This window comes from Abrus precatorius, unplaced genomic scaffold (assembly GCF_003935025.1).
Source record: "Abrus precatorius isolate BTA unplaced genomic scaffold, Abrus_2018 Scaffold4, whole genome shotgun sequence".
Taxonomy (NCBI): domain Eukaryota; kingdom Viridiplantae; phylum Streptophyta; class Magnoliopsida; order Fabales; family Fabaceae; genus Abrus; species Abrus precatorius.
The window spans coordinates 16,530,157-16,553,960 of record NW_020874384.1 but is presented as its reverse complement, the minus strand read 5'-3'; the positions used below and the strand labels follow the sequence as shown (position 1 = coordinate 16,553,960).

At 31.9% G+C, this 23,804-nt stretch overlaps 3 protein-coding genes across 5 annotated transcripts; all 3 read right to left on the bottom strand.

Moving 5' to 3' along the window:
• Positions 1–2,157: 2,157 nt before the first annotated feature.
• Positions 2,158–5,907, bottom strand: LOC113864928 (general transcription factor IIF subunit 1). 2 transcript variants are annotated; one of them, XM_027499175.1, is made up of 3 exons: positions 5,157–5,907; positions 4,260–4,518; positions 2,158–3,899 (listed from the first exon to the last, which is right to left on the bottom strand). In XM_027499175.1, exons 1-3 carry the CDS (start codon positions 5,469–5,471, stop codon positions 3,511–3,513), a joined length of 963 nt encoding a protein of 320 aa, XP_027354976.1. In that variant the 5' UTR covers positions 5,472–5,907; the 3' UTR covers positions 2,158–3,510. The 2 variants fall into 2 exon arrangements, with proteins under 2 accessions (XP_027354976.1, XP_027354977.1); XM_027499176.1 differs by having other exon boundaries at positions 2,158–3,878; positions 5,157–5,890.
• A 1,188-nt stretch (positions 5,908–7,095) lies between these two features.
• Positions 7,096–12,498, bottom strand: LOC113865164 (syntaxin-32-like). The gene is made up of 5 exons (XM_027499549.1): positions 11,847–12,498; positions 11,514–11,764; positions 11,256–11,431; positions 9,359–9,556; positions 7,096–7,503 (listed from the first exon to the last, which is right to left on the bottom strand). The coding sequence occupies exons 1-5, from the start codon at positions 12,085–12,087 to the stop codon at positions 7,344–7,346; spliced, it is 1,026 nt and encodes a 341-aa protein (XP_027355350.1). The 5' UTR covers positions 12,088–12,498; the 3' UTR covers positions 7,096–7,343.
• Positions 12,499–14,034: 1,536 nt separating this feature from the next.
• Positions 14,035–18,576, bottom strand: LOC113865163 (syntaxin-32-like). 2 transcript variants are annotated; one of them, XM_027499547.1, is made up of 5 exons: positions 18,004–18,576; positions 17,705–17,963; positions 17,445–17,620; positions 16,129–16,326; positions 14,035–14,334 (listed from the first exon to the last, which is right to left on the bottom strand). In XM_027499547.1, the coding sequence occupies exons 1-5, from the start codon at positions 18,276–18,278 to the stop codon at positions 14,175–14,177; spliced, it is 1,068 nt and encodes a 355-aa protein (XP_027355348.1). In that variant the 5' UTR covers positions 18,279–18,576; the 3' UTR covers positions 14,035–14,174. The 2 variants fall into 2 exon arrangements, with proteins under 2 accessions (XP_027355348.1, XP_027355349.1); XM_027499548.1 differs by having other exon boundaries at positions 17,705–17,955; positions 18,038–18,576.
• Between the last annotated feature and the right edge of the window lie 5,228 nt (positions 18,577–23,804).

Below are 23,804 nucleotides of genomic sequence, written 5' to 3'. Positions count from 1 at the left end.
TATATGTGTAGCATAGGTCAAAAATCGGGAGCATTATGATTTAACAATTTGACCCTGTTGATCACAACATTGGCTAAAGCAGTAAATCACTATTTGAAAAGATAAAGCACGTATGGACAAAAATACATTATTCCTCTGTGAGAAGAAAACTCTAATTTATTTTTATGTTTACAAAAAACACTAGTAATACATTATTTGATTTTCTTATAAGTACTTTTTATTATAAAAAAAAAAAATGCAAGTGACACCATACAATGTGAACCTCACCCATTATTTATATTATGTTTTAAGAAATTTTCTAAACCGTATCAGTGAACATGTGATAATAAGTTTAAAAAAATATTAAAAATAAGACTATATATAGGTGTGTGTAAAAGAAATTTGTTTAATGCTTTTTAAAGTGATTCTAAACAGATAACGGTGTGTTTAATGCTTGCACACCATGTACTAATTAGCAAACAATAGAAAACCTTTTTATTTTAAAGAGTAGCAAGTGAAACTAACATTATTTAATGAAAATCACATAAAATTCACTCAACAATAAAATATGTTAAAAAATATATTTATTAAAGTGCAGAAATAACTTTTTTTAAAATTATGATTTTGATAAGAGAGTATTGAAACTTGTTGTTTTTTTTTATATAGTAGAAAAAATAAATATTATATCCAAAAGATCTTACATTTTTAAGGATTTTTTACCAAAATAGAATAAAAATAAAAAAATAACTAAAATAAGGTATTTATGAAACATTTTCTCTATCTAAGATATTTTTTGTCACATCAGCATAAGTGTTGATCCCATAAAAATTAACATTTATTTTCTTAATAATAAAAAAAGAGTATCAACTTTTATATAATTGATATTTATTTTTTTAATGATAGAAAAGAGTGTCGATCTTTACATAAGCTGACGCTTATTTTTTTATTTTTAACTATATAAAGGTCAATACTTACATTGTATTTTATTAAATAAATAATCTACATATTTTGAAGCCAATCAAAAGCCAACATGCTAATACTTGTAATAGCATGCAAAAAGTTAAAGAGGAAATCAAATTGTAGAAATTTGGATCATGTAATTAAAATAAATAAAGCCAAAAGTGAATAGTATCACATGAACTTTTAGATAGAGACGTGTTAGAGGGGAAAAAAAAAAACAAACAAACAACTAACAACTGGTTGTATCATTCACCAGAGCATTCATGTTTTACTGTAAAAGTCTTGAACTCCACAAGATGCTTAGGATAAAAATTGGAAGAGAAAATTGTAGGAGCATTGCGAGAGATGAATGTCACAGGATCAATAGAGGTATCATTTTATATTGGGAAGCATTCAATGCCTCCTACCGTAAATATCGGCCATTATATAGACAATATTTTATTATTATTATTAAATAAATAAATGTTGGTTATATAAAGTCGACGCTCTTTTTATATTATTAAATACAGACCAACACTTACACTGACGTAGGAAAAAACACCATAAACTAGAAAAATGTTTCATAAATACTCTATTTCAAAAATATTTTTTTTATTTCTACCCTATTTTTGCCAAACAAAAAAAACCCCACATTTTCATAATATTTGAAATGATAGAGTTAACAGAGAAAAATAAAATAAAATTGGCAGGAGATAAGAGACAAATGTCAAAATTCAGTGATTTGAACGAAGTAAAATACGAGGGAGAAAAGAAAGAGTACAGCCTACTAAAATGAATCTATCCCCTCCACAAGAAGAAAAGTGATAATCCACCAGCTTTCATCATCTTTTTTCTTTTACTTTTAATTAAATATATTATAATTACAAAGACAAAGTTATTTTTATATATACAATGCATTAATTATTTTATTTTATTTTCATTCACCTAAAGAATACACCTTCTTTATTATTTTCTATCTCTATCTTTTCTTTCCACTTTCTTTTATCATCTAAACAAAGCATAAATAAACTTAAATTTATAAAAAAAATAAGTTTAAAACCCTTTGCTACACGAGATTAAAGCAAAAGAATAAATCATTGAAATTTGAACTCATTATTACAAGTTTTTTTTTTAATTAACTAATACGAATTCCTGCTGGCTAATGAGTCGATAAAAAAAATAATGAAAAACTTATAAAAATAACTTATAATTTTTATTTTTATTTTATTTCAACTAATTAATTGATATATTCTATGAAAATAAGTTATTTTAAACTTATTTAAATAAAATCCATAATCCAAAGTTATGTCACAAATCTGCACGTCATAAAAACTCATTTAACAACAACTTAACTAAGTTATTTATCAAAGTTCACCCAAAATTCATGTCTTATGTGATATGAATTTGTCTTATAAGACTTATATTAAAATGTAAGTGCAATACTTTTAGTAATATTGATTAACCACGATTTTACTTCAATAACTTACAATAAAAGAAAATATAAAATTTTTATTGAAGTAAAATCTTAAGTTTTTAATAATATCATAAGCACACCCAAGAAATAAACCTAATTTTTGTCGATTGTTTTATGATTAACTGTCTGTTGACAACCATTACAATAAACATTGTAGTTATTCTATACATGATCTATATAATATATTTTAAGCTAATTATTATGTTCTTAAACCTTTTAAATAACCCTTTTTTTAAATCCAATATTACGAATAACCTTACCCTAAACTGGAATACAGAATATTTTTGTTGTAAACGAAACTTTACTAAGTGCGAATCTAATTAGCCTGTTTATAATAAAAAAAAATATGATGAGCTTTTTGACAAGGAAATATAACAAGAGACCCCAACTTAACTTTTCTGAGAGTATCTAATCCAAACCTGCTCCAAGAAACCCCAAGGGAGATTACCCCTAGATGAAAGAAATCAAATCACTACGCCCAAGCTTAGTTTGCTAAACACACATCACCTCGTATCTATACAGTTTTCACCATCTAATGACAACTAATCTCTCTCGTTTTTTGCATATCAACATTCTAATTTTGACACCTCGGATGCGAGGGGGTTGACTTGATGTGCTGTCACCAAGCGCATTGCTAATCTAGAGTGATGGTGACAACTGAACATCTGTATACTATAGTATACAAGACACCGAAGCTAGATAACATACATAGAGCATTCTCTAACAAGATTCCGATTGAACCGAAAACAGCGACGCCAAAACAATTGGATCAAATCTCACAACGTTTACATTACCTCTTAAAAGCAACACAACACTTTCTACGAATAAACTTCGACTTCTCTCAGTCAGAACTAATTGATCAGCCACCAGAACATATAAGAACTACGATACACAACTATGTAGTTCAAGGTAATTTTTAAAGCTAAAATTTTCTGTGCCAAAATAGCAAGTTCAGAACAATTGAACACTAATTTCCCAAAAAGCTAGAAGAAAATTTCCAGGTCCACTGGAATACGACTAGAGTCACCACTCCCCAGAGCCCTTACTGTTTATTCCGCATCATCATATATGAACAAGAAATACAAATTCCTGTATTGATGTTAAGGAGCAGGGTTCTTTTACCGCACAGGCTGCTGGTTATAATGGTTCTTCTCCTTTTTCTTCGCTGCAGCAAGCCTTGCACTCCTCGCAGCAGCCTCTTGAGCAGCAGCTCTTGCAGCACCATCCATTTCTTTACTAGATTTCTTCTTCTTTGTAGAAGCAACCTTCTTAAGACGCTCTTTCACATCCACAGTAGGTGTATCCTCTTCCACATTTTCAGTGCCTGGAGCCAAATCAGGCCCATTGTTTGTGTCTGATGTGTTGGATTGATCTTGAGATTCTTTCACCTCCTTGGAAGCTTTGTCCTTCTTTTTCTTCTTCTTAGCATTTTTAGACTCTGCAGTGATGTTTTCTTTCTTTTCTCCATCTGCATCAGTCTCAACTCCTTTCTTATCCTGAGATGCACCTGCAAACGCAATTTCACAATATCTTGTTTGAGCAAGAATCAACAACAATAAGATGCCTTGCGTGCTTGCATCTTCACATGCACAGAAAAATTACTTTTCTTGGAGAAAGAATACAAAATAAAAAGGAAGTTCAAATAAAAATTTGTCTTTTTGAAGTTAAATAGAAAAACCCGTTGATGCAAGAAGAAGAAGAAAATGGAGTTAAATCTTTGGGCAAAAGTGAAAAAATTGCTAACCAAGAAAAGTCGATAAAGAAAAATAAGAAAAATGTGTCAGGGCCAATCAATAACCTAAACTCACAAAGCACATAATAAACAATAATCTTGAAAATAATGCGGCACAAAGTTCTATATATTCACCTTGCGACTCATCTTGACCATCGTTACTTTGTTTTGGTGTTACTCCAAAATCAGCTAGAAGAGCCTCAAGCTCTGCAAGCTCCTTCTTCTTCCTTTCCTTTTTAGAGAGCTGCCGTTCTGCCTCCTTTGGTGGTGCAGAAACTTCAGGTTGCTTCTTAACTTCGGGTTCAGGTTTCACAGCATACTCTGGTTCATGATCATGCTCTTCCTCCACCTCATCGTCCCCTTCATCCAAAATATCTTCCTCGCTCTCGCTATCCTGTAATCAGAAAACATCAATTTTAAAGAACCAAATCTGGAACAGTATAAGAATGTTCCATCCATTTGATTGAGCAACAACAATACTAGGAAAAAATATAGATAAATCATCAAACAATTACATGCTGCATTGAGCTTATAAAAAAAACCAAATATATAAAACCAGGACAAACTAAAAGACAGAAAAAAATAAAACTATAAATTCTCACCAAAAACAAAACACAATCACATAAGGAAACACAAGTACCATCAAGATCCTTTCCAAAGAATAATCATACGATTCAAAACCAAAAGGACAATCAAGTTCCCTACACACAATGGACACATCACATAAAATAAACTTCAACATAACGGACAGTGACAGACAGCACTCACTAACTTCTTTGCAGGATGCAAACTGTAGAAAACCTAATCACGGATTCACACTAGAAATATTTCACTAAACTGGATTCACATGGAATCCACAACAACAATAATAAAGAATGTTGAAACTTTAATTAGGCTATTCTTGATTGTACCACGTTATTGTTACCTACCCACGTATATCCTGTCATAGGAAGTAATCGAATTCAAAGGAATAATCACGTTATCCACAGTGAAAAAATAAATTAAAAATAAAAAAGGAATAAATCCCCGCACCTCAAAACTTCCATGTTTGTCCTTACTCTGATGAGTCTCGGGAACGCTCCAAACGGACTGAGGCGGTGCAGTGGTGGCGAAATAGTCATCGTCATCGTCAACATCGGCCCAAGATTTCGCGTTCAACGGCGCTGGCGCCCAAAACACTTGCGATTCCGTTTTGGTGGATTCACCTTGCGATTTCGTGGAAGAACCTTTGCTCTTTCGCTCCTTATCGGACTTCTTCTTCTTCTTCAGAGTATCGAGCGCCGCAAACACGTTCGTGTTGTTCAACATCAACGAACCTTCCTCCCTCCTGCTTCCGCCTCCAACCATTTTCTCCTTAGATCAACCAACTCCTTAAGGTTTCACACTAACACCTGAAATTCTCTCGCGACGCTGGAAATTTCAAATTCTAACGCTCAGCCTCACCGTTTATCGATTCAAATCAAAATAGTAACTTAATCGAAGGAAACTAACTTTTCTCGAATGCAAAGTAGGCGAAAACGCGAAACGGTTCTTTGCGATGCTATAAAAATTAAGCCAAATTTATTATTTAATGAATGAATGAAAACGAAAGCGGAACTTAGAGATCTGGTATTGGAAGTAGAATTGAAATCGAGGAGAGAGAGAAATCTATATTAGGGTTTGGAGGAAAAGAGAGAAAGAGGTGAATGTAAGGGCGGAAGAGAATGACGGAGACGCAAACAATGGGCGAGAGATGCGAGTTGTCCCGAGCTAGGGTTATAACAAAACGGAGAAGATAACGAAATGGAGGAGCGACGCCCAGAACAGGGCTTTTATAGGGATTTTTATTTTATTTTGTAATTTTAACGTTAATTTTTTATTTTTTTATTTTTGTCGTTGAACTGGGAAATTACGATTAAAAACAGACACACCTGATAAATACGGACCATTTTTTTCTTTTTCTCTTTTTTTTCCATAAAATAGAATTGATTATTAATTGTTGAAGTTCGTTAAATTGTTGTTGTGAAGGAATATAATAAGAACAATTTTAAGTAGAATTTTTATTGTTTTTATTTTTTAGACTCATGTATAAAAAATATATATATACAATATCAAAAACAATGCTAATTTTGTATTGTTCAAATAACAAAACTGTAATACTTGTTAACATTATTAATGAGGAAATACACAACTTTGCTCCTTGCTTTCAAAATAAACAAATTAGCATGTTAAGAGGAAAAACACATCTCAGGGTACCCCTAGGAGAATCATAAATGAATACTGAGAAGATGAACGGTTTAATTAAATTTATACTTAATCAATTTATTATATAAAATTTTGTATATGAACTTCAGCGCAAGTTTTACTGAAAAAGAAATAAAAATGATCATAAATTTCATAAATCTAAATAAGTTTGATATAAACTCCTTCGTACAGTTTTTAGCTTATGGAATCATAACGATATACAAGATTTTATAATAATAATTCGTATCAAGATACTAAAAACATTTTTTATTTTACATTAGAATAAAGACAGATTTACTTCAATCCTATTAATTATAATCTCTACGTTAGATCTACGTTTATAAACTTTCTAACTTTTTTCCAAACACTAATCTTAAAACTGCAATCTTGTTCTGTTCAAACTAGTCGAAAACATTCAGCCGAGTGAACAATTAAATTTTACATTCGACCATGCAAAATGTTTTATATTTTTTGACTGGCACTTGAGCTATTTGCAACCCATAACGCGTGAAAGAAATTACAAGATGCATTATTTTCGCTTATAGTTTTATAATAAATCGTATTAATAGATTGCAGAAGCAGAAAATATACAAGGAGCATGAATTGCAGTTGCAATGCAACACAATCTGATCCTACTTTACTACTATGTTTTCCTGTGATCAGCTCATGAACTATCAAGCCATTAGTTTTCTAATTATCTTTGCTCCAAGTACAGATATATGCGTAATTATTGTTACAAAAAGCCTCCACTGAATAAGAATCATTCACAATCAGAGAGAGATAAATGAAAAATATGCTGTGCACACAGTTCTTATCCTCGCTATATGTATCGTCGATACGTACAAGTATAAATTTGACAAACTTGATCCTAAACTAAACTCTGCGGGAATGAATATAGGTCTACAGAAACAAATATTAAAGAAATACAAAAGGCTTATAACCAGTAAGAAGGCCGTTATTTGTGTCCTTGTTTTCATTTCTCTGCCTTTAGAATGACTATGCCACAAAAAATAAGAAAACCATAAGAAAAAATATTAATACAAAGAAAATCTTGATCATCAGCCACCTATTAGAAGATATGCTGTTCAGATACTTCAATAAAGCCCCTTGTGCCCCCTCTACGTTTGCCAATGTATCGTCCATGTTTTCATCAATCCTGCAAAATAAGTACATCTATCAACCCCACCAGTCTCTCAATTGGCCAGTGTAAAAACAAAAATCAAGCAAAAGTCAGCAAAAAAAAGTATGGTAAGCAATTGTTCATGCCAAATTACAAGTTTCAAATGATTGCAGCAAGGTTGTCAAAATAAGTTCAAGTGAAGGGACACACTCAACACGTACACTCCCACTCTAGTTAATGATTTGACAATCTCACCCTAACCCGCGAGTACCCAATTTGCCTCACCCTGCATGGGACAGATATGGTGGATTAAAAACCTGCTCGACTATAGGACACGGCAGGTGTGGGTTTACGGTCAATCTGCCCCACAGTCCTTGTCAACTTATGTATTCTGCTTATCCTAGCAACCAATAAAGGGTCTGTTTGTTTAAGTAAGGTAACAGAGCTTACACAATAATTGAGACAAAAAACTGTTTCAACAACATTTTATAAAAGGAAAAAAAAATCAATTCTTATATTAATTCATCTTTCCTAGTTTAACACTAATTGTAAATACATACATTATTTTATAGAAGATAATTGATTAATTTTACGATTATGACTTCAAGTGTTGTATGAATTTAATTCAAAATATTTTATAAGGATGGGATGGGGTAGGTACAGTGTGGGTTCTAATATATATTATGACTTCACGATCTTCTTCTGCGGCTTTGCTTTGTTCTGCTGCTGTTGTGCCCTGTTCTCAGTGTTCTGCAGTAACTACGCCCTGTTCTGCTGTTGCTACATCCTATTCTGTTCTATCTGTTGTTTGTTACTGGCTGATGAAATATGTATGACCTTATGGAATATGGATTACAAATTTAAGTTTAAGTTTCTTCTAAGTCTTTTTATCCTCTTATATATATATATATATATATAGTATCTTACAATCCTATGATTTTAGGATCTTTGGCCGCCTTCCTGATCCTAAGTAAGATTTCGATTTTAACTACCTTGCTGCTGTGTGCTCCTACCTGCCTGTTGACATGCCTAACTGATAATAATAAAATTATATCCATAATAAAAAATCATTACAAAGATTAAAGAAAAAAAAAACTAAAATTATATTGATACATAATATCTAATCATAAAAAATTGATAATTACAAATAGTAAGTTAGCAACAAAATTTACATCTTCATAATCATAAAAAAGGAAACAAATACCAACCCCAGAAGTGTAAAAGTTAAGTAAGATCTTCAAAACAAAAAAAATAGTCATTTTTCTCAACATTTTACAAACTCTACCTTGAGTTAGAGACCTTTTGGTAACAAGTTAACATGTTTCACAGGTAAATTCACAAGTTAACCAGTCATCTCACAGATTTAATAAAATGAATTACAGGACTTCCCTCACTTCTACTTTTGTGTTCATGATTTTTTCTTTATAGAAATGACAAAAATTAAGAATTTAATGAAACAGCTGCATTCAAAATCAGGAGAATGCAATCAAGACAAATCCAAGCATTAGATGGCACAAGCATTAGAAAAAAAAGCTTTCACCACCTCTAGTGCTTCCACCAGAAAATATCATAAAATCAATTATCATTAAAGGTTCAATAAGGAAAGTTACTAATTAGTTTATAGTATCCTATTCCTATGTATATCTGAAGTCCAAGATATCCTCAAACAAAGTGATGACTTGGTTCACCTAATACAAGCTACTTAGAGTCAAAACTCAAACTAGTCTCATGCTGTCAATATGACAGGTATAGACTCATTTGATAACAGAGTTTCAGACAAATCAAGTAAGTTTCTATCTAATAATAACATGATCATATATTACTAATTAAACAAAGCAATAAAGGGCAAAAAGATATATCTATAAAGCACACAAGTGAGAAATATCAAAACCTGATCGCAATCTCTCCTTGTTGGGAAACAAGTGTTGCTAGTTGATTAAAGATGCTGCTGAGCTCATGAATAGTGGACTCAACATTTTGAAGAGCTTCAGCTCTGCTTTGCATGTAACTGTCTTGCAATGGAACTACCTGCTGCTGTTGCTGCTGCTGTTGTTGCAGCAATGGTTGACTCTCCCCATCCACCTGATTCCTGTGGATTTAAAGGCAAAAGATAATAAAATCGTATGAAAACATTGTCTCATATATAATTTGCTGAAAACTGAAACAACCATAAGAGCATAACAAAAGTTTTAATTATCATTTAGAAAAGGATCCAAACCATGCCTTGTAACAAGATTTCTAAGTTAGGGCCAAACTCACAATTTTTGTGGGCCAGAGCCAGACCCAACATTTCAACTCCCAATTTGCTTATTTAGGCTCTTTGAGATATACTAAAAACTCAAAAATTTAAAGAAATGAAATTTTAGCATTTTCATTGTAGAGAGGTGTATGCTATAGCTTTGTGTATAATGTAATTATATGGATTTTATTCTTAAATAATTTTCTAAAGATGGTGCACAAATATGTGAACTACTATCTTATTTGCTTCTCCAAGGTCTTTTAGAAGTATTGAATATATTATCTGTAGGAAAAAAAGTCTTCTTATATTTTACTTAGTCACTCATAAATTCCAATATTATTGTTGTTTAAATAATGGCAATATCATACTTTAAATTCTAATGATAGATATGAAAAAAGTTTTAAAATAAACATCAGGCTATGAGATGTTGAATTTGAAAAGCATAAGATTGAAAATTTTAGCATCTAAAAGGGATTTGATATGAATAAAAATTATTTTAGACTAATCCTCTCTTATTTTTTATCCAGATCAATCGGCAACTGAGTTGCTAGCTGTTAAGAGTTGCAACCCTTCCTAGTAGTTTGCTTCTTTGTTAGGCCTTCATTGTTTTGCCAGTACTCGCTATATTTGAAACTTTGGGCACTTGGCAACGACATAAGAATAGTGTTGAATTTATTATGTATTGGATTAAAAATTTAATATAATAAAATTTATATTGTGTTGTGTTGCTGCTAGTGGGTCGTTTTGACAGGTGATTATTTTATTTTTTTTGGGATGTTGAAATGACAAAAGAAATGATGCTAAAATTTTAGTAAATCTAAAGTACAAGTGTACAACTTGAATTGAAATATTTTTAAAAAATATATTTTGGCAATCGATCAGTTTGCTAGATCAAGTGGCATTAGGCTAGCTTAACTTGTGCATTGGCCATGGGTTGAGCTTAGGTCATGACACATCTCCCATTCTTTTTCTCAGTCAAACCCACCCCAACAAAGGACAAGGAATAGAATAGACTAGCCTGCTTTTTACATGTATTTTGGATGGCCAGTTTGAATGACCAAATTCTCCTGCCAACCAAAGTTTCATTGGCAGCACAGTTTCATGGGCCAACCCAAGCCAGGCCAACCAAAAAAAGTCTGAACGAACCCGCCTCTTTGATAGGTCTAATTGTAACAATACAACCATTTGAATTACATAAATTAAATGAATTGAAGGAATTAATTAACATACTAAGGTTGGTAACTAATGCTTGTGCAAAGTGATCTCAAAATACTATCACCACAACAACGGTTAAAGACAAAGCTGGTGAATGAAATTAATATTGGTACAATAACTATGACCCGATTCTTAAAAATGGAGTTATACTACAATAACAATTCCAGAAAAACAAAAGGCAGAAGGGTATGTGACCCCAGTTTTAATCTATTCTCCTTAATCAATCAGGCCTACTTAGAATGACTAGTTTCTTGGAACAAATATTACGCACCTAAACAATCTAATCAAGCATAATAATACAAGTTCGTTTGATGAAAAAAATAGCATAACTTACTTAGGAAACGACTGAGATGAAGATGGTGACCCACTAGCCCATGGGGGTGCAGGGGCATTAGAATTACTAGCAGCCGACCTTGTAGTCAACGGGCGTTGCCGGACAAAAGGATTTGAAGATTCCTTAGAAGCAGAGGACGAAAACAATTGCCTCCTATTCTCATGCACTTTCAAGTTCTTCAAAGAAACAATAACATAACATCAGTATCCGCAACGCGTGAACAAGACATATACAAGCACACCAACACCAATACAGTACCTCAGTTCGCATAGTGAGAACATCCTTAAACTCTTTGGTGGTGCTCATCAACCGGGTCTTGAGGTCATCAACAACCGTAGTTGAATGGGTAGCTGTGTCGGTTGAAGCATTTCCACTCTCATTTCTAGAGTTGCAGAGTAATTGAAGATCCACAACCGCAGAATTCAGCGCAGTAATATCTTGCTTAATAACACCGGTAAGCTCTTGGATTTCCATGGTTGGGTCATCAAAAACCGAAGTTCTTTTAGCCACTGAAAATCAAATCAAAATCTATCATATGGTTGTGAAATCAAAAAAATAAAATAGGCCTAACATTCAACTAAAATTGCTTACACTTTGCGAGCTTGGCGAGCTTCTGAGACGTTTGGTGAATCCCATAGCCAATTTTGGAAGCTCTACGATTAAACTCTGATTGGTTTGCAATAGCAGATCGTTGTTCCTCCGATCTGGATGAACTAGTGCTACTACTGCTGGGTCCATTTGGCGCCGTTCCTGACTTCTTCAATCTCTCCGCAATGCTCTGGAATTCGTGCGTCCGATCCCGAAATGATGACTGCGCCGATTTGATGTGCATTTTCTCGATATATGAGACAAAATTAGCGAGATCCGCGAAGCCGGCAACGGAAAATTGGTGTTTCTCCGGCAGGGGTGGGTGAATGGCAAGGAAAGAGAAACCCTAGATCTAATTGGAATTGGATCGCATTAACGGTGGTGTGTAGACGAATGGATAAACGGAAATGTTCCTTACTAAGGAGAAGGAATGTCCTAACGAGTTATGGAAACGAAAACGGTGCATGGCAGTGGCGCAATTTTCCTCTGTTTTGACATTTTACCACGAGGTCTCGGTGTAGGATCTCATGTTTAGGCGTCAACACAAGATGATGGTTGATGGATGATGGATGTTACGACTAGTGACAAATAAATTAAAAACCATAATCAATAATTTTTGTATAAATAAATCCTAATAATAAATAGGGATGCCGATGGAAATGCATTTGGCTGTTCGAGGGTCTATATCTATCTCACTTTTGGCAATTCAGGTTAAGATAGACTTAACAGGTCAAGATATCTATGTAATTAAAAATAATTTTATCAACGTTAGTCTAGATACTTAATTACATTTTTTTAAATAAATTTTTTACATACTTAAATTCAGCTCTATTAACAAAACTGAATTATATATATATAATAGGAGCTATTGAGGACAAAAATCTTTAGGTGGTGTTTGATAAATGAAATACTTTATTTTTTAATAAATTACTTTCTTGAAAACTATTTTTCTTGACTAAGATATTTTTAAAAATTTATAAAATATATTTGGTTATCACCTAATTTTCTTAAAAAATGATTATGTCTAACAAAGTTTTATTCTCCTATTTAATTTGAATAAAATATTTTGAAAAAATATATTATTATATTCTAAAAATATCTTTAATTGAAAAAAAATATTAAAAAAATGAATAATAATAATAATTAAAAAAATTTGTGATAATAATAATAAAAGAATATTGGTAATACCGGCAATGTAATCACAACATAGCAATAACAATTACAGTCACAGTAGTATCAATGACGATGAATGAATATAGTCATGCAAGTAATAATGATAAAATTTTAAAAATGTATTTATAGAATTAAAATAAATAATGACTTTGCAATTATTTTTTTACCAAAAAAATAGATTCTTACTTTTGGTAGAATTTTTTTTTTGTTTACAAACTAATACTGTCATAAATTTTGTGTAATAAAAAATTATTCTCTCCTGTTAAATATTTCAAAAAAAAAAATTTTATGTCATTTTATCATGAATATTAAAATTTCCTGTTCTAAACGCTATATTAATGGGATTTAAAAGAAAAAGAAAAAAAAGTCATGCTTAATGTGTAAATAAAAGATCAAGGAGGAACATTTTGGTAGATCTTACCCTCCTTACTCCCGTTTGACTGTATTTTCCACTACTTGCTTTTTCAACGTTATTTGACTTTCACCAATTCTTTAAGTTTTTCATCATTACCCATCTTTTAAACGTCTTTAAGGTTGAGCAACTAATAAAAATAAATATTTATTATATTAAAATATAACAAATACGAATTTTTAGTAAAATTTTATTAAGAATAATTATTTATGCTCAACTCTTAAAATTGAAATTAACAAAACCAATTTTTAAATAAGAACTCAAAATTTCCTCGCACAATGAAAATTCAATATAGATAGTGAAAAGTTAAGAAATTAATGCACTGATCTTCCATATTGCAGTTTTTTCTTTATCTTTTTCTTCTTAAAGTGTAAGTACACAATAAAAACTTAAGCAAATATTATTAATGAAAATTCTTTCAGATTACTTATTAATTAGTATTTTTACGAGTGATAGGTTCATGAACACATTATCAAGCCATTGCATGTTCTCAATTTCGATATGCATAAAGTAATTCAGAAAGTCTCCACTGTAGTATAAATAATCATCAAATCATGACCAGATAAACTATATGCAATGCACAGTTTTTAACCTCGTTATATGTATCAATACGTACAACTATAAAATTTGATAAACTTGGTCTTAAGTTAAACAATGCAGGGATGAATATATATTTAGAGAAATAAATATTAATGAAAAACAGGTGGTCACTTGTGTATTTGTATTCACTTCTGTCATCAGAATGACTATGCCACAAAAAATAAGAAAACCATAAGGAAAAATATTAATATAAAGAAAATTTTGATCATCAACCACCTATTAGAAGATATGCTGTTCAGATATTTCAATAAAGCCCCTTGCGCCCCCTCTACGTTTGCCAATGTATCATCCATGTTTTCATCAATCCTGCATATTAATTACCTCTATCAATCCCACCAATTTCTCAATTGGCCGATATGAAAACAAAAATCAATTCACCATATCAGGAATCAAAGTATACGTATGTCACGCCAAATTACAATGGTTTCAAATGATTGCCAACCAAGCAAGTTTCACTAAAAATGTAGACGGGCAAACACAACTGCTAGGTAAGCTTGAACTTCAGTTAATAATAGCTGATAACATATATAGATACCCATTAAAAAATATAGCTACAATAATTTATAAAAAAAATATTATTATTATTTCACATAGCAGTAAAATTTATAATTTCATAATCATACACAAGTAAGTAAATCCCAATTCCCAACATCAAAAGGAAGAAAATGAATGTAGCCAAGTTTACCTCATGTTTGAGGATAACCATTTTGGAAATAAGTTAACACCTCTTTTACAGGTAAATTTCAGGAAATCGACAACAGGGTTCCATGACTTTCTCCCTTCTATTTTCTGTTCATCAATTTTTTTATAACAGGAATCACACATATTAAGAATTGATTAAACACTGGCATTCAAAATTAGAAGAATGTAGCCAAGTTCAGGACCATGTATCAACAAGTTGTGCAAGTTTTTCCCTCCGGAACCTTTTTTTTTTGGCTTCCATATCATTTGATTGTGTAAACCATGGTGTTTTTCACCATGCATGTGTACTGGTTCTGCTTCTAGTTTAAGATTCATCAATTTATTAACTTCATCCTACTCCTGTGTATATATCCCAAAATATATACTCAAGAAATAAAAGACAAAATAAGAAAACAAGAAAAATTAAGAAAAGTCAAAAGCAAGATCAGAAAAGGAGATAATCTATAAACTGAACACATAAAACAGTCTCCCAACCAAAGAGGTGAGAGTAATTTTAACTGTCACCAAATGCATTGAAACAAGGAGGAAATGTCTATATAGCAAGAGCAGTACAAATCCAAAGGAACAAATAGGATCAAGGAATTAATTAAAGCAATACTGGAAGGCCAAAGCATGGATTGCATGGATTTCATCAATGCGATTTAACTCCTCTAACTGAAAAATTTTAGAGAGTAAAGAGCATGTGAACAACCACTAATTATAAGACATTAAAGGCTCAGAAACTTTTCAACTGCAATCACCAGGGTACTTGTCCATAATGTTATCATGACATAATCTGTTCAGTTTTTCATTAACAGTTATCCAATTATGCATTAGTCCCTAAACTATACATTGTATCATTGAGGTGGCCAAATTCTTAGGCAAGTCAATTCTCCAAGCAATAAGCACCAAAACAAGCAATTTAAACAGTGTGCTAATATCCACAGCCATATAGCATCATGAAGTAAACAACCAAATCATCTCCTATAAACAAGTAACATAAATTCCTAATCTGCACTTCACTCTCCAAGGTTCACCTACTACTTTATAAGATCTAAATTCTTATGCAAGTTCTCTGCTCAGTAAGCAGCAAAACAAGCAATTCAAACAGTATGACATCACAACCTTTACCTTATAGTCAACAATACATGCAGTAAATAAACCAATCATTTTCCACAGAGAACCAGAAACCAAAGTAATAGTTTGCTAAACATTATACAAGCTCATTGAAGTCAAGGCCCACACTCATGACTCATTTGAGTGTCAATGAAACTGGCAAGGTTCATTTGATAGTGGAATTACACATAAAGCAATATACTTTGGATCTAATGGTAGCATGGATTGTATATCATATTGGAATACGGAAATAATGAACAATAAGGATGTATTTATACAGCACACAAGTGAGAATATAAAAACCTGATGGCAATCTCTCCTTGTTGGGAAACTAGTGTTGCTAGTTGATTAAAGATGCTGCTAAGCTCATGAATAGTGGACTCAACATTCTGAAGTGCTTCAGCTCTGCTTTGCATATAACTGTCTTGCAATGGAACTACCTCCTCCTGCTGCTGCTGCTGCTGTTGCAACAACGGTTGACTCTCCCCATCCACTTGCTTCCTGTATATTTAAAAGCCATGAAAAAGTTTAAAACGAAATTGGAAAGAAGCCAGAACTCCAGATAGAATTTAACCAACCTGAAACAACCTTAAAATATTAGAGCATAACAAAAAGTTTTCACTATTAAACGGAAAGGATCCACAAATCACGCCTTGCAAGTTGTAAGTTATAACTAAGCTCTCAATATGGACTCAGATGCCCACTTTTTGCCAGGTAGGCTTGACATTTCCACTCCTTTCCCTTTGTTGGGCCAAGCCAGCCTAGCAAATGAAAATGGTTTAAGTGGGCCAGCCTGCTTTTCTACATGTATTTTAAGCCAGCCTGTTTGACTTGCCAAATTCTCTTGGCCTTAGTCCTACAATTTTGTTGGACAAGGCAAGGCAAACAAAACAAGCTCTGTAACAGACCAGCCTGTTAATAGGTCTAGTTGTTACCAAACAAGCAATTGGTGTCCACAAGTTAAATTAAGCAATTAAATTAATTAATTCAGTAGAGCAGGGGTTGTGAGCGTATCCTTGTTTGATGCAATCACAATAGAGGGATAAGACAAAGTTGAAATTAATATTGCTACAATGGTTGTTATAATGCAGCAAAATTGAGTTATACTTCAATAAGAATTAAAGGAAAACAAATAAAAGAAGTGTGGAGTGTGTAACCATGCTTTTACTCTATATTAATAAGCCAGTCTTACTTAGAATCATCAGCTCCTTTGAACAAAGATTATGCACTTAATAATCTAACTAAGCATAATACTACACATTAATGTGATTAAAAAACATATAAATTCAAATTATCTTGCAAGTTAGTTTAGCTACGTGACAGAAAAATTAGCAAGGAAACAACACATGCTTAACTACAAGCCTACAGCCAACAAAAGAATACTTGGCCAAGCCTTTTCCTACAAGGAAGGGTCAACTATATTGGTCCGAAGTTGCAGAACGATGCTACGATGTTCTGTCATAAATCACATCTATAGACAAACTATTGACCTCTAAATACTGCTTAATACTTTTTCGCCTATAGTTTTTCTTGGTCTCTCCCTGCCTCTAGCAATTGTGCTACCCTCCATCTGGTCTACTTAACAAAAGAATAAAGGGGCAAAGAAAATAATAACTTACTTAGGGAACAGCTGAGAAGAAGATGGCGACCCACTAGCCCAGGGAGGTGCAGGGGCATTAGAAGTACTAGCAGCCGCCCTTGTAGCTAATGGCCGTTGACGGATGAAAGGATTTGCAGAATCCTTAGAGGCAGAAGACGAAAACAACTGTCTTCTATTCTCATGCACTTTCATGTTCTTCACAAAAATAACAACACAACATTAGTCACACCAACAAAGCCATAAAACATGCACAACAAACAAACAAATACAACATATCACCTCAGTTCGCATGGTGAGAACATCCTTAAACTCTTTGGTTGTGCTCATCAATCGTGTCTTGAGGTCATCAACAACAGTGGTTGAATGACTAGTTGTGTCGGCAGAAACATTTCCACTCTCATTTCTAGAGTTGGAGAGCAATTGAAGATCCACAACCGCAGAATTCAGCGCAGTAATATCTTGCTTAATAACACTAGTGAGCTCTTGGATTTCCATGGTAGGGTCATCAAAAACCGAAGTTCTTTTTGCCACTGCAAATCAAATAAAAAGCTATCATACGGTTATAAAATCAAATAAACAAAATAAGCTTATAATTCAACCAAAATTGCTTACACTTTGCCAGCTTGGCGAGCTTCTGAGACGTTTGGTGAATCCCATAGCCAATTTTGGAAGCCCTTCGATTAAACTCTGATTGATTTGCAATAGTAGATCGTTGTTCCTCCGATTTAGATGAACTAGTGCTACTACTGCTGGGTCCATTGGATCCTGATCCCGATTTCTTCAACCTCTCTGTAATGCTGTGGAATTCTTGTGTCCGATCCCGAAACGACGTCGGCGCCGATTTGACGTGCATTTTCACGGTCCAGAAATTAACGCAAACCGTCAATTTTTGCCTCCAGAAATGCGAGATCCGTGGTGAATAGCAACGAGAGGGAAACCCTAGATTCAATTCGAATTGGATTTGGATTGCATTTGCGATTGTTGAGTGTAGGCCAATGAATGCATTTAAATCTTTAGTTGGTATTCTAAGAAGACACAGATACGAACGAGGAGATGCGAATCGAAACGATTTTAGAAATGAAGAAGGAAAGTTGCAGTTGTGTGGTGCTGTTTTTGGGTATTTTACATTGGGATCCCTCAGTTTGATTTGTTTCTTTCTGACTTCAGTGGTGTAACAAACACTGTTCTAACACCATGTGATTAATTTAGAATGAGATTTTCTCCGATCTGAATTATTACAATTACAATGTATACGAGAGTTAAAATTGTTGTTACATTAAGATAAATAGTTGCTTTATTTCGGTCTCGAATAACTTTGAAGAGTAATGATGTACTTTGATTGTATTGCTTTTTAATTTTAAGTCATCGATCCTAATTTTAAGGAGTTGGTTAAATAATCAATAGAAGAAATAAGATGCATAAAAAATATGTTTAATTAAAAACTATAATATATTATAATGTAAATTATTATAACATAAAACTCTATTTGAAAAGAGATGTGTGACATTATTCCGAATAAAATAGCCGCTTATAAAAAATATTTACAATGAATGTATATGCTATACATGGTGGAAAGATTCTTAAAAAAGGAGTTATTACTTTGTAAAGTGCATTTACATAGTAAAAATTTAAAATTTGTAACTTAACAAAATTATTTAAATTTAACATTTAAGTGCAAAATAAAAACTCAACCTACAAAAATATAAGTCTTTTTTGTATATCTGAAATAAAAAACTTAAGACATGTTATATTTTGGTGAAAAACTCAAAATATATTTATTGGAAATAGATAATATTGTTAAGGGTAAAAATAAATATGAGAGGAGACATAAATAAATACGAAAAGAAGTGTTAGGGGAAAGATGCATGTTTAGAGAGAAAATTGATGAAAATAATAATAATAATAATAATAATAATATAATGCATTTATGTTAAACGAATAAATCACAAAATGCTTACTCATAAGAAATAAGAAATTAGCATGATAAGAACATGTGTCTATGACCCCAAAAAAGTTTCCAGAGCTGGATGACAGTTAACTAAACGAATGATTAGTTGTTGAGCAATAATAAAGTATAATATCTTGTCTTGTTTATTTATGTCAGAAAATAGTCTTATTTATAGGTAAAATTAAAAAGAAACCTCATTCAAAATCAAAGATATGTCGCTTCAATTTTCTACTCTGCAGTTGTAATACTTAGAAATAAAAAATATAATCAATGAACCGTAACTTTAAATAGTTGAGGTGGAAAATTATGAAGTATCTTGACACTATTAATAGTTGTTGCATCAACAGTAAAGAAGAAAATGTATAAGAAACAAAGGGATAGTGAGTAAAGACATATTTTCATTTTGTAAAAAATAAATAAATGTATTTTATAAATTTTATGAAGTTAATCCTGTAATTCGTATAATGGTGGTATGATTTAAACTTTGCACATAAGCTGTATAAGAGTAATATAATTTATGCACCAAACTGAAAAATAAAACATAAGTCGTAGTGTGACTCATGTCATACATACCATTAGGTGGCTTGTATATTTTGTGTAAATCTCTAACTTTATGCATAAGTTATATCACCTCTGAGTGACTTGTGTGTTATATGTAGATCATTCAAACTCTTAACAAATAAACTTTATTTTTTTGAATTGTGAGATTTATGTTTTGCTCAAGCACTAATTTTGTACACTAGTTAAACTATTTTTACACAACTTATGTATAAAATTCAAACAACACCATTTTTATACTATGTGTATAATAAGACATATAGTTTCCATTGAAATTTTTTAATTTTTTATATTTGGTAACAATTTCAAAAATTATGTAAAAAGTAGAAACCCCTTTTTTTACATGACATTTTTTTGTGTATTTTTTTTATAAGATGAAGTTATCTTTAAATTATTTATTTAAAAATTTTTCTCTACAGTTCTAATAATTTGATGTTACAATGATTTTGTTTAGTTAGATTTTGTGCTAATTTTGGTTGGATTTGACTAAAGTGAATAAGATCAACAAAAATATCTAATTAGACCACCTAAGACCACACGGATATCAAATTTGAATTAAAAATCTTTGCCAAAAAAAAATCATTTTCATTTTTTACTATTTAATTTAATTAGTAAAAAATTTTACACATTTTTAATCCTTTTGTAAGATTATTTAAATTATTTTCATGATTTTTAACGTTTTTTAATTAATAAAACGAGAAATATTGCAAGGAAAATTTTCATATATTGTCTTATTTTTAATATTTATTTAACCAGTGAGGCATGATAAACTTATTTTACAGATTTATCTTAATACATTTTCTAATGTATAAATTTTGTAAAAAAACCGAGATAAAAAAATTAAATAAAACAATACAATACAATTTATTATCTTAATGTATATTAATGGAAAATAGAAAGCAATACAAGAATCTATCTATTATTATTTTATTATATTTTTATCTATTTTTTATGTTCACTAAATAAGTCATTAATAAAATAATATTTACAAACTTTCAAAATTATTTATAATTTTTTTATATTTATAAATATAATAATATTTGTTACAAACTTTTAAATTTGTTCTTACCCAGATAAACTTTATTACATCCTCACAGTCAAACTTTCAAAATTTACTTGCATAAGCTTGTTAAGTTTTCAGCTTTCCAAACCAAAATGTAGGCTAAATAAAAAACCAATTAATAGAATGGAATTTAATTTTCAATTTCTATTTTTTCGTGAGTAAGCCGTGAACATAAATCTTATCGCCCAAGCCTCGTGCAACCACTAGAATGTTTCCGAGTCTTCGTGCCAAGTCGCAGGTTTTTTTTTTTTTTTTCATATTGAAGTAAATTTTTAAGAAAATTTATCAAAGTACAGTGTTAAAAAAATAATTTTTCTGTGTAAGAATGTCACTTGCATGACTGTCATCCACGTAAAGAACAATGTTTACGATGACGTTGCACGAGTGTCGTCCAAAAAACGGATAACACTTACTATGATATTGTGAACACAATTAGGTAAGATATTTTTAAATTTTTGTACGGACTGTATTATTCAAACTAAAAAATTAATTACATTTATATAGAAAATGCGAGAATAAAAAAAAAATTGTCACACCTCCTTATAAATCGTGCGTGATTTCCTAAGTCATGAGCTAAATTTTAGCTCTCACTCCCTAAAGAATGGATCAACAACTGACCTAATTTTATTGAAACTAAAAATGCTTAATACTTGAAAACAAAAATAGAAACTAACAAAGCTATTTAACTTCTAACATTCTTTCTCTTAAACTAGATGCTAAAGCATTTAGTTTACTTATGATGCTTCAAATCATGCCCAACATGCTTTTGAGTTTTAAGAAATGCTCCATTTGAGTGGCTTAGTCATTATGTTGGCCAATTGATTTTGAGTGCTGCAGTAACTCATCTTGATGCTTCCATCCTTGACAAGATCTCTTAAAAAATAATGAAATCTAACATCAATACGTTTACTCCTTTCATAAAATATTGGATTTTTAGACAGCTGAATTGCTGTCACATAAAACCAGAATATTTTTTTATTTTTTGAAACCAAAAGTCTCCAATATTCTTTTAATCTAGATACATTGAAATGCAAACGATGCAGTGGTTATGTACTCTGCTTTTGTTGTAGACAATGTTACTACAGGCTGCTTCTTGGAAGACCATGAAACTGCTCTAACCCCTAATGAAAACATAAATTTATACGTGCTCTTCCTGTCGTCTATGTCTCTAGCAAAATCACTGTTTATATAAGCAACTATTTTTATGTTTTTCCCTTTCTTGTAGAATATCCTGAATTTAGTGGTCCCTTTTAAGTACCTCAAAATTCTTTTGGCTGCAGACCAGTGAGTTTATGTAGGATTGGCCATGAATCTGCTAATTAAGCTAACTCTATACATCAAGTTTGGTTAGGTTGCAGTTAAGTACATAAGGCTTCCAATTACTTGTTTGAATAAAGTAGCATCCACTTTAGTCCCTGCATCATTTTTAGACAGCTTTGTTCCTGGAACAATCGGATTCTTGACTGCATTACAATCCTTCATGCCAAACCAAGATAACACCTCCTGAGCATACTTTCTTTGACATATAAAAATTTCATGTGTATTCTGCAAAATTTCAACTCCAAGAAAATATCTCATCCTCCCTAGATCAGTCATGTCAAATTTCAACATCATGGAGCTTTTAAAATTATCACACATACTCTCATCATTTTCAGTGTATATTAAATCGTCTACATATAGACTCACAATTAAAATTTTACTTCCTTCTGTTGATTTTGGAAACAATGTATGTTCACAAAAACATCTTTCAAAGCCATTTTGCACAAAGTATGCTTCTATTTTGTTGTATAAGGCTCTTGGTACTTGTTTGAGCCCATACAGTGCTTTTCTCAACTTGTACACCTTCTCTTCTGTACCCTTCTTCATAAATCCAGCTGGTTGTTGTATATATATCTCTTCTTTGAGCTCTTCATGAAGAAATGCGCTTTTCACATCCAACTAAAAAATGTTCCAGCCATATTGTGCAGCCATTGAAAGTATTATGCGTATAGTGTCTAGTTTAGCAATTGGTGCAAATACCTCTGTGTAGTCCACTCCATAGTGTTATGCACAACCTATTGCTACTAACTTTGCTTTAAATTTGTCAATTTCTCCATTCTTTTTGAATTTAGTTTTGAATACCCATTTCACTCCAATTGGCTTTGCTCCTTTTGGCAAATCAGTCAACTCTCACGTTTGATTTCTTTCTATTGCCTCCGTTTCTTCTACCATTGCATCTCTCCACTTCTTGCTCTTAACAGCCTCTTCAAATGTCACTAGATCATCTTCAGTCACTAGCCAAATCAGTTTTCTCCTGTGCCTTCTAGCCCTCCCTTCAACTGGAATCTCAAATGCTGGAATATGAGTTTCGATTCTGAATTTTGTTCCAATACTTGGTATCTCTGTTTCGTGTTTCTGCTCCTCACTGTCTACTTCATCTTCAAGCTATTCCTCAGTGTCATATTCTTCATCTTTCCTCCAGTCAACAATGTCTTGTTGATTTTTTTTTCTTCATTTTGCTCCCAATTCCAATTCTTTTGTGCCTCAAAGATTACATCTTTGCTAATTATAATCTTTCTGTTGACTGGATCAAATAATCTGTATACCTTGGGTTCATCACTAACTCTAAACAGAACACATTGCCTACTCTTGCCATCCAACTTAATCCATTATTGGTTTGGTGTATGAACATGAGCTAGGCAACCAATACTAAAAAATAATCAACAGAAGGCTTCACTCCACTCCATGCTTCTTCAAGGGTTTTGTCCTGCACTGTTGCTGTGGGACTTCTATTCAGAATATGAAGACACCATTTTATTGCTTTTGGCCAA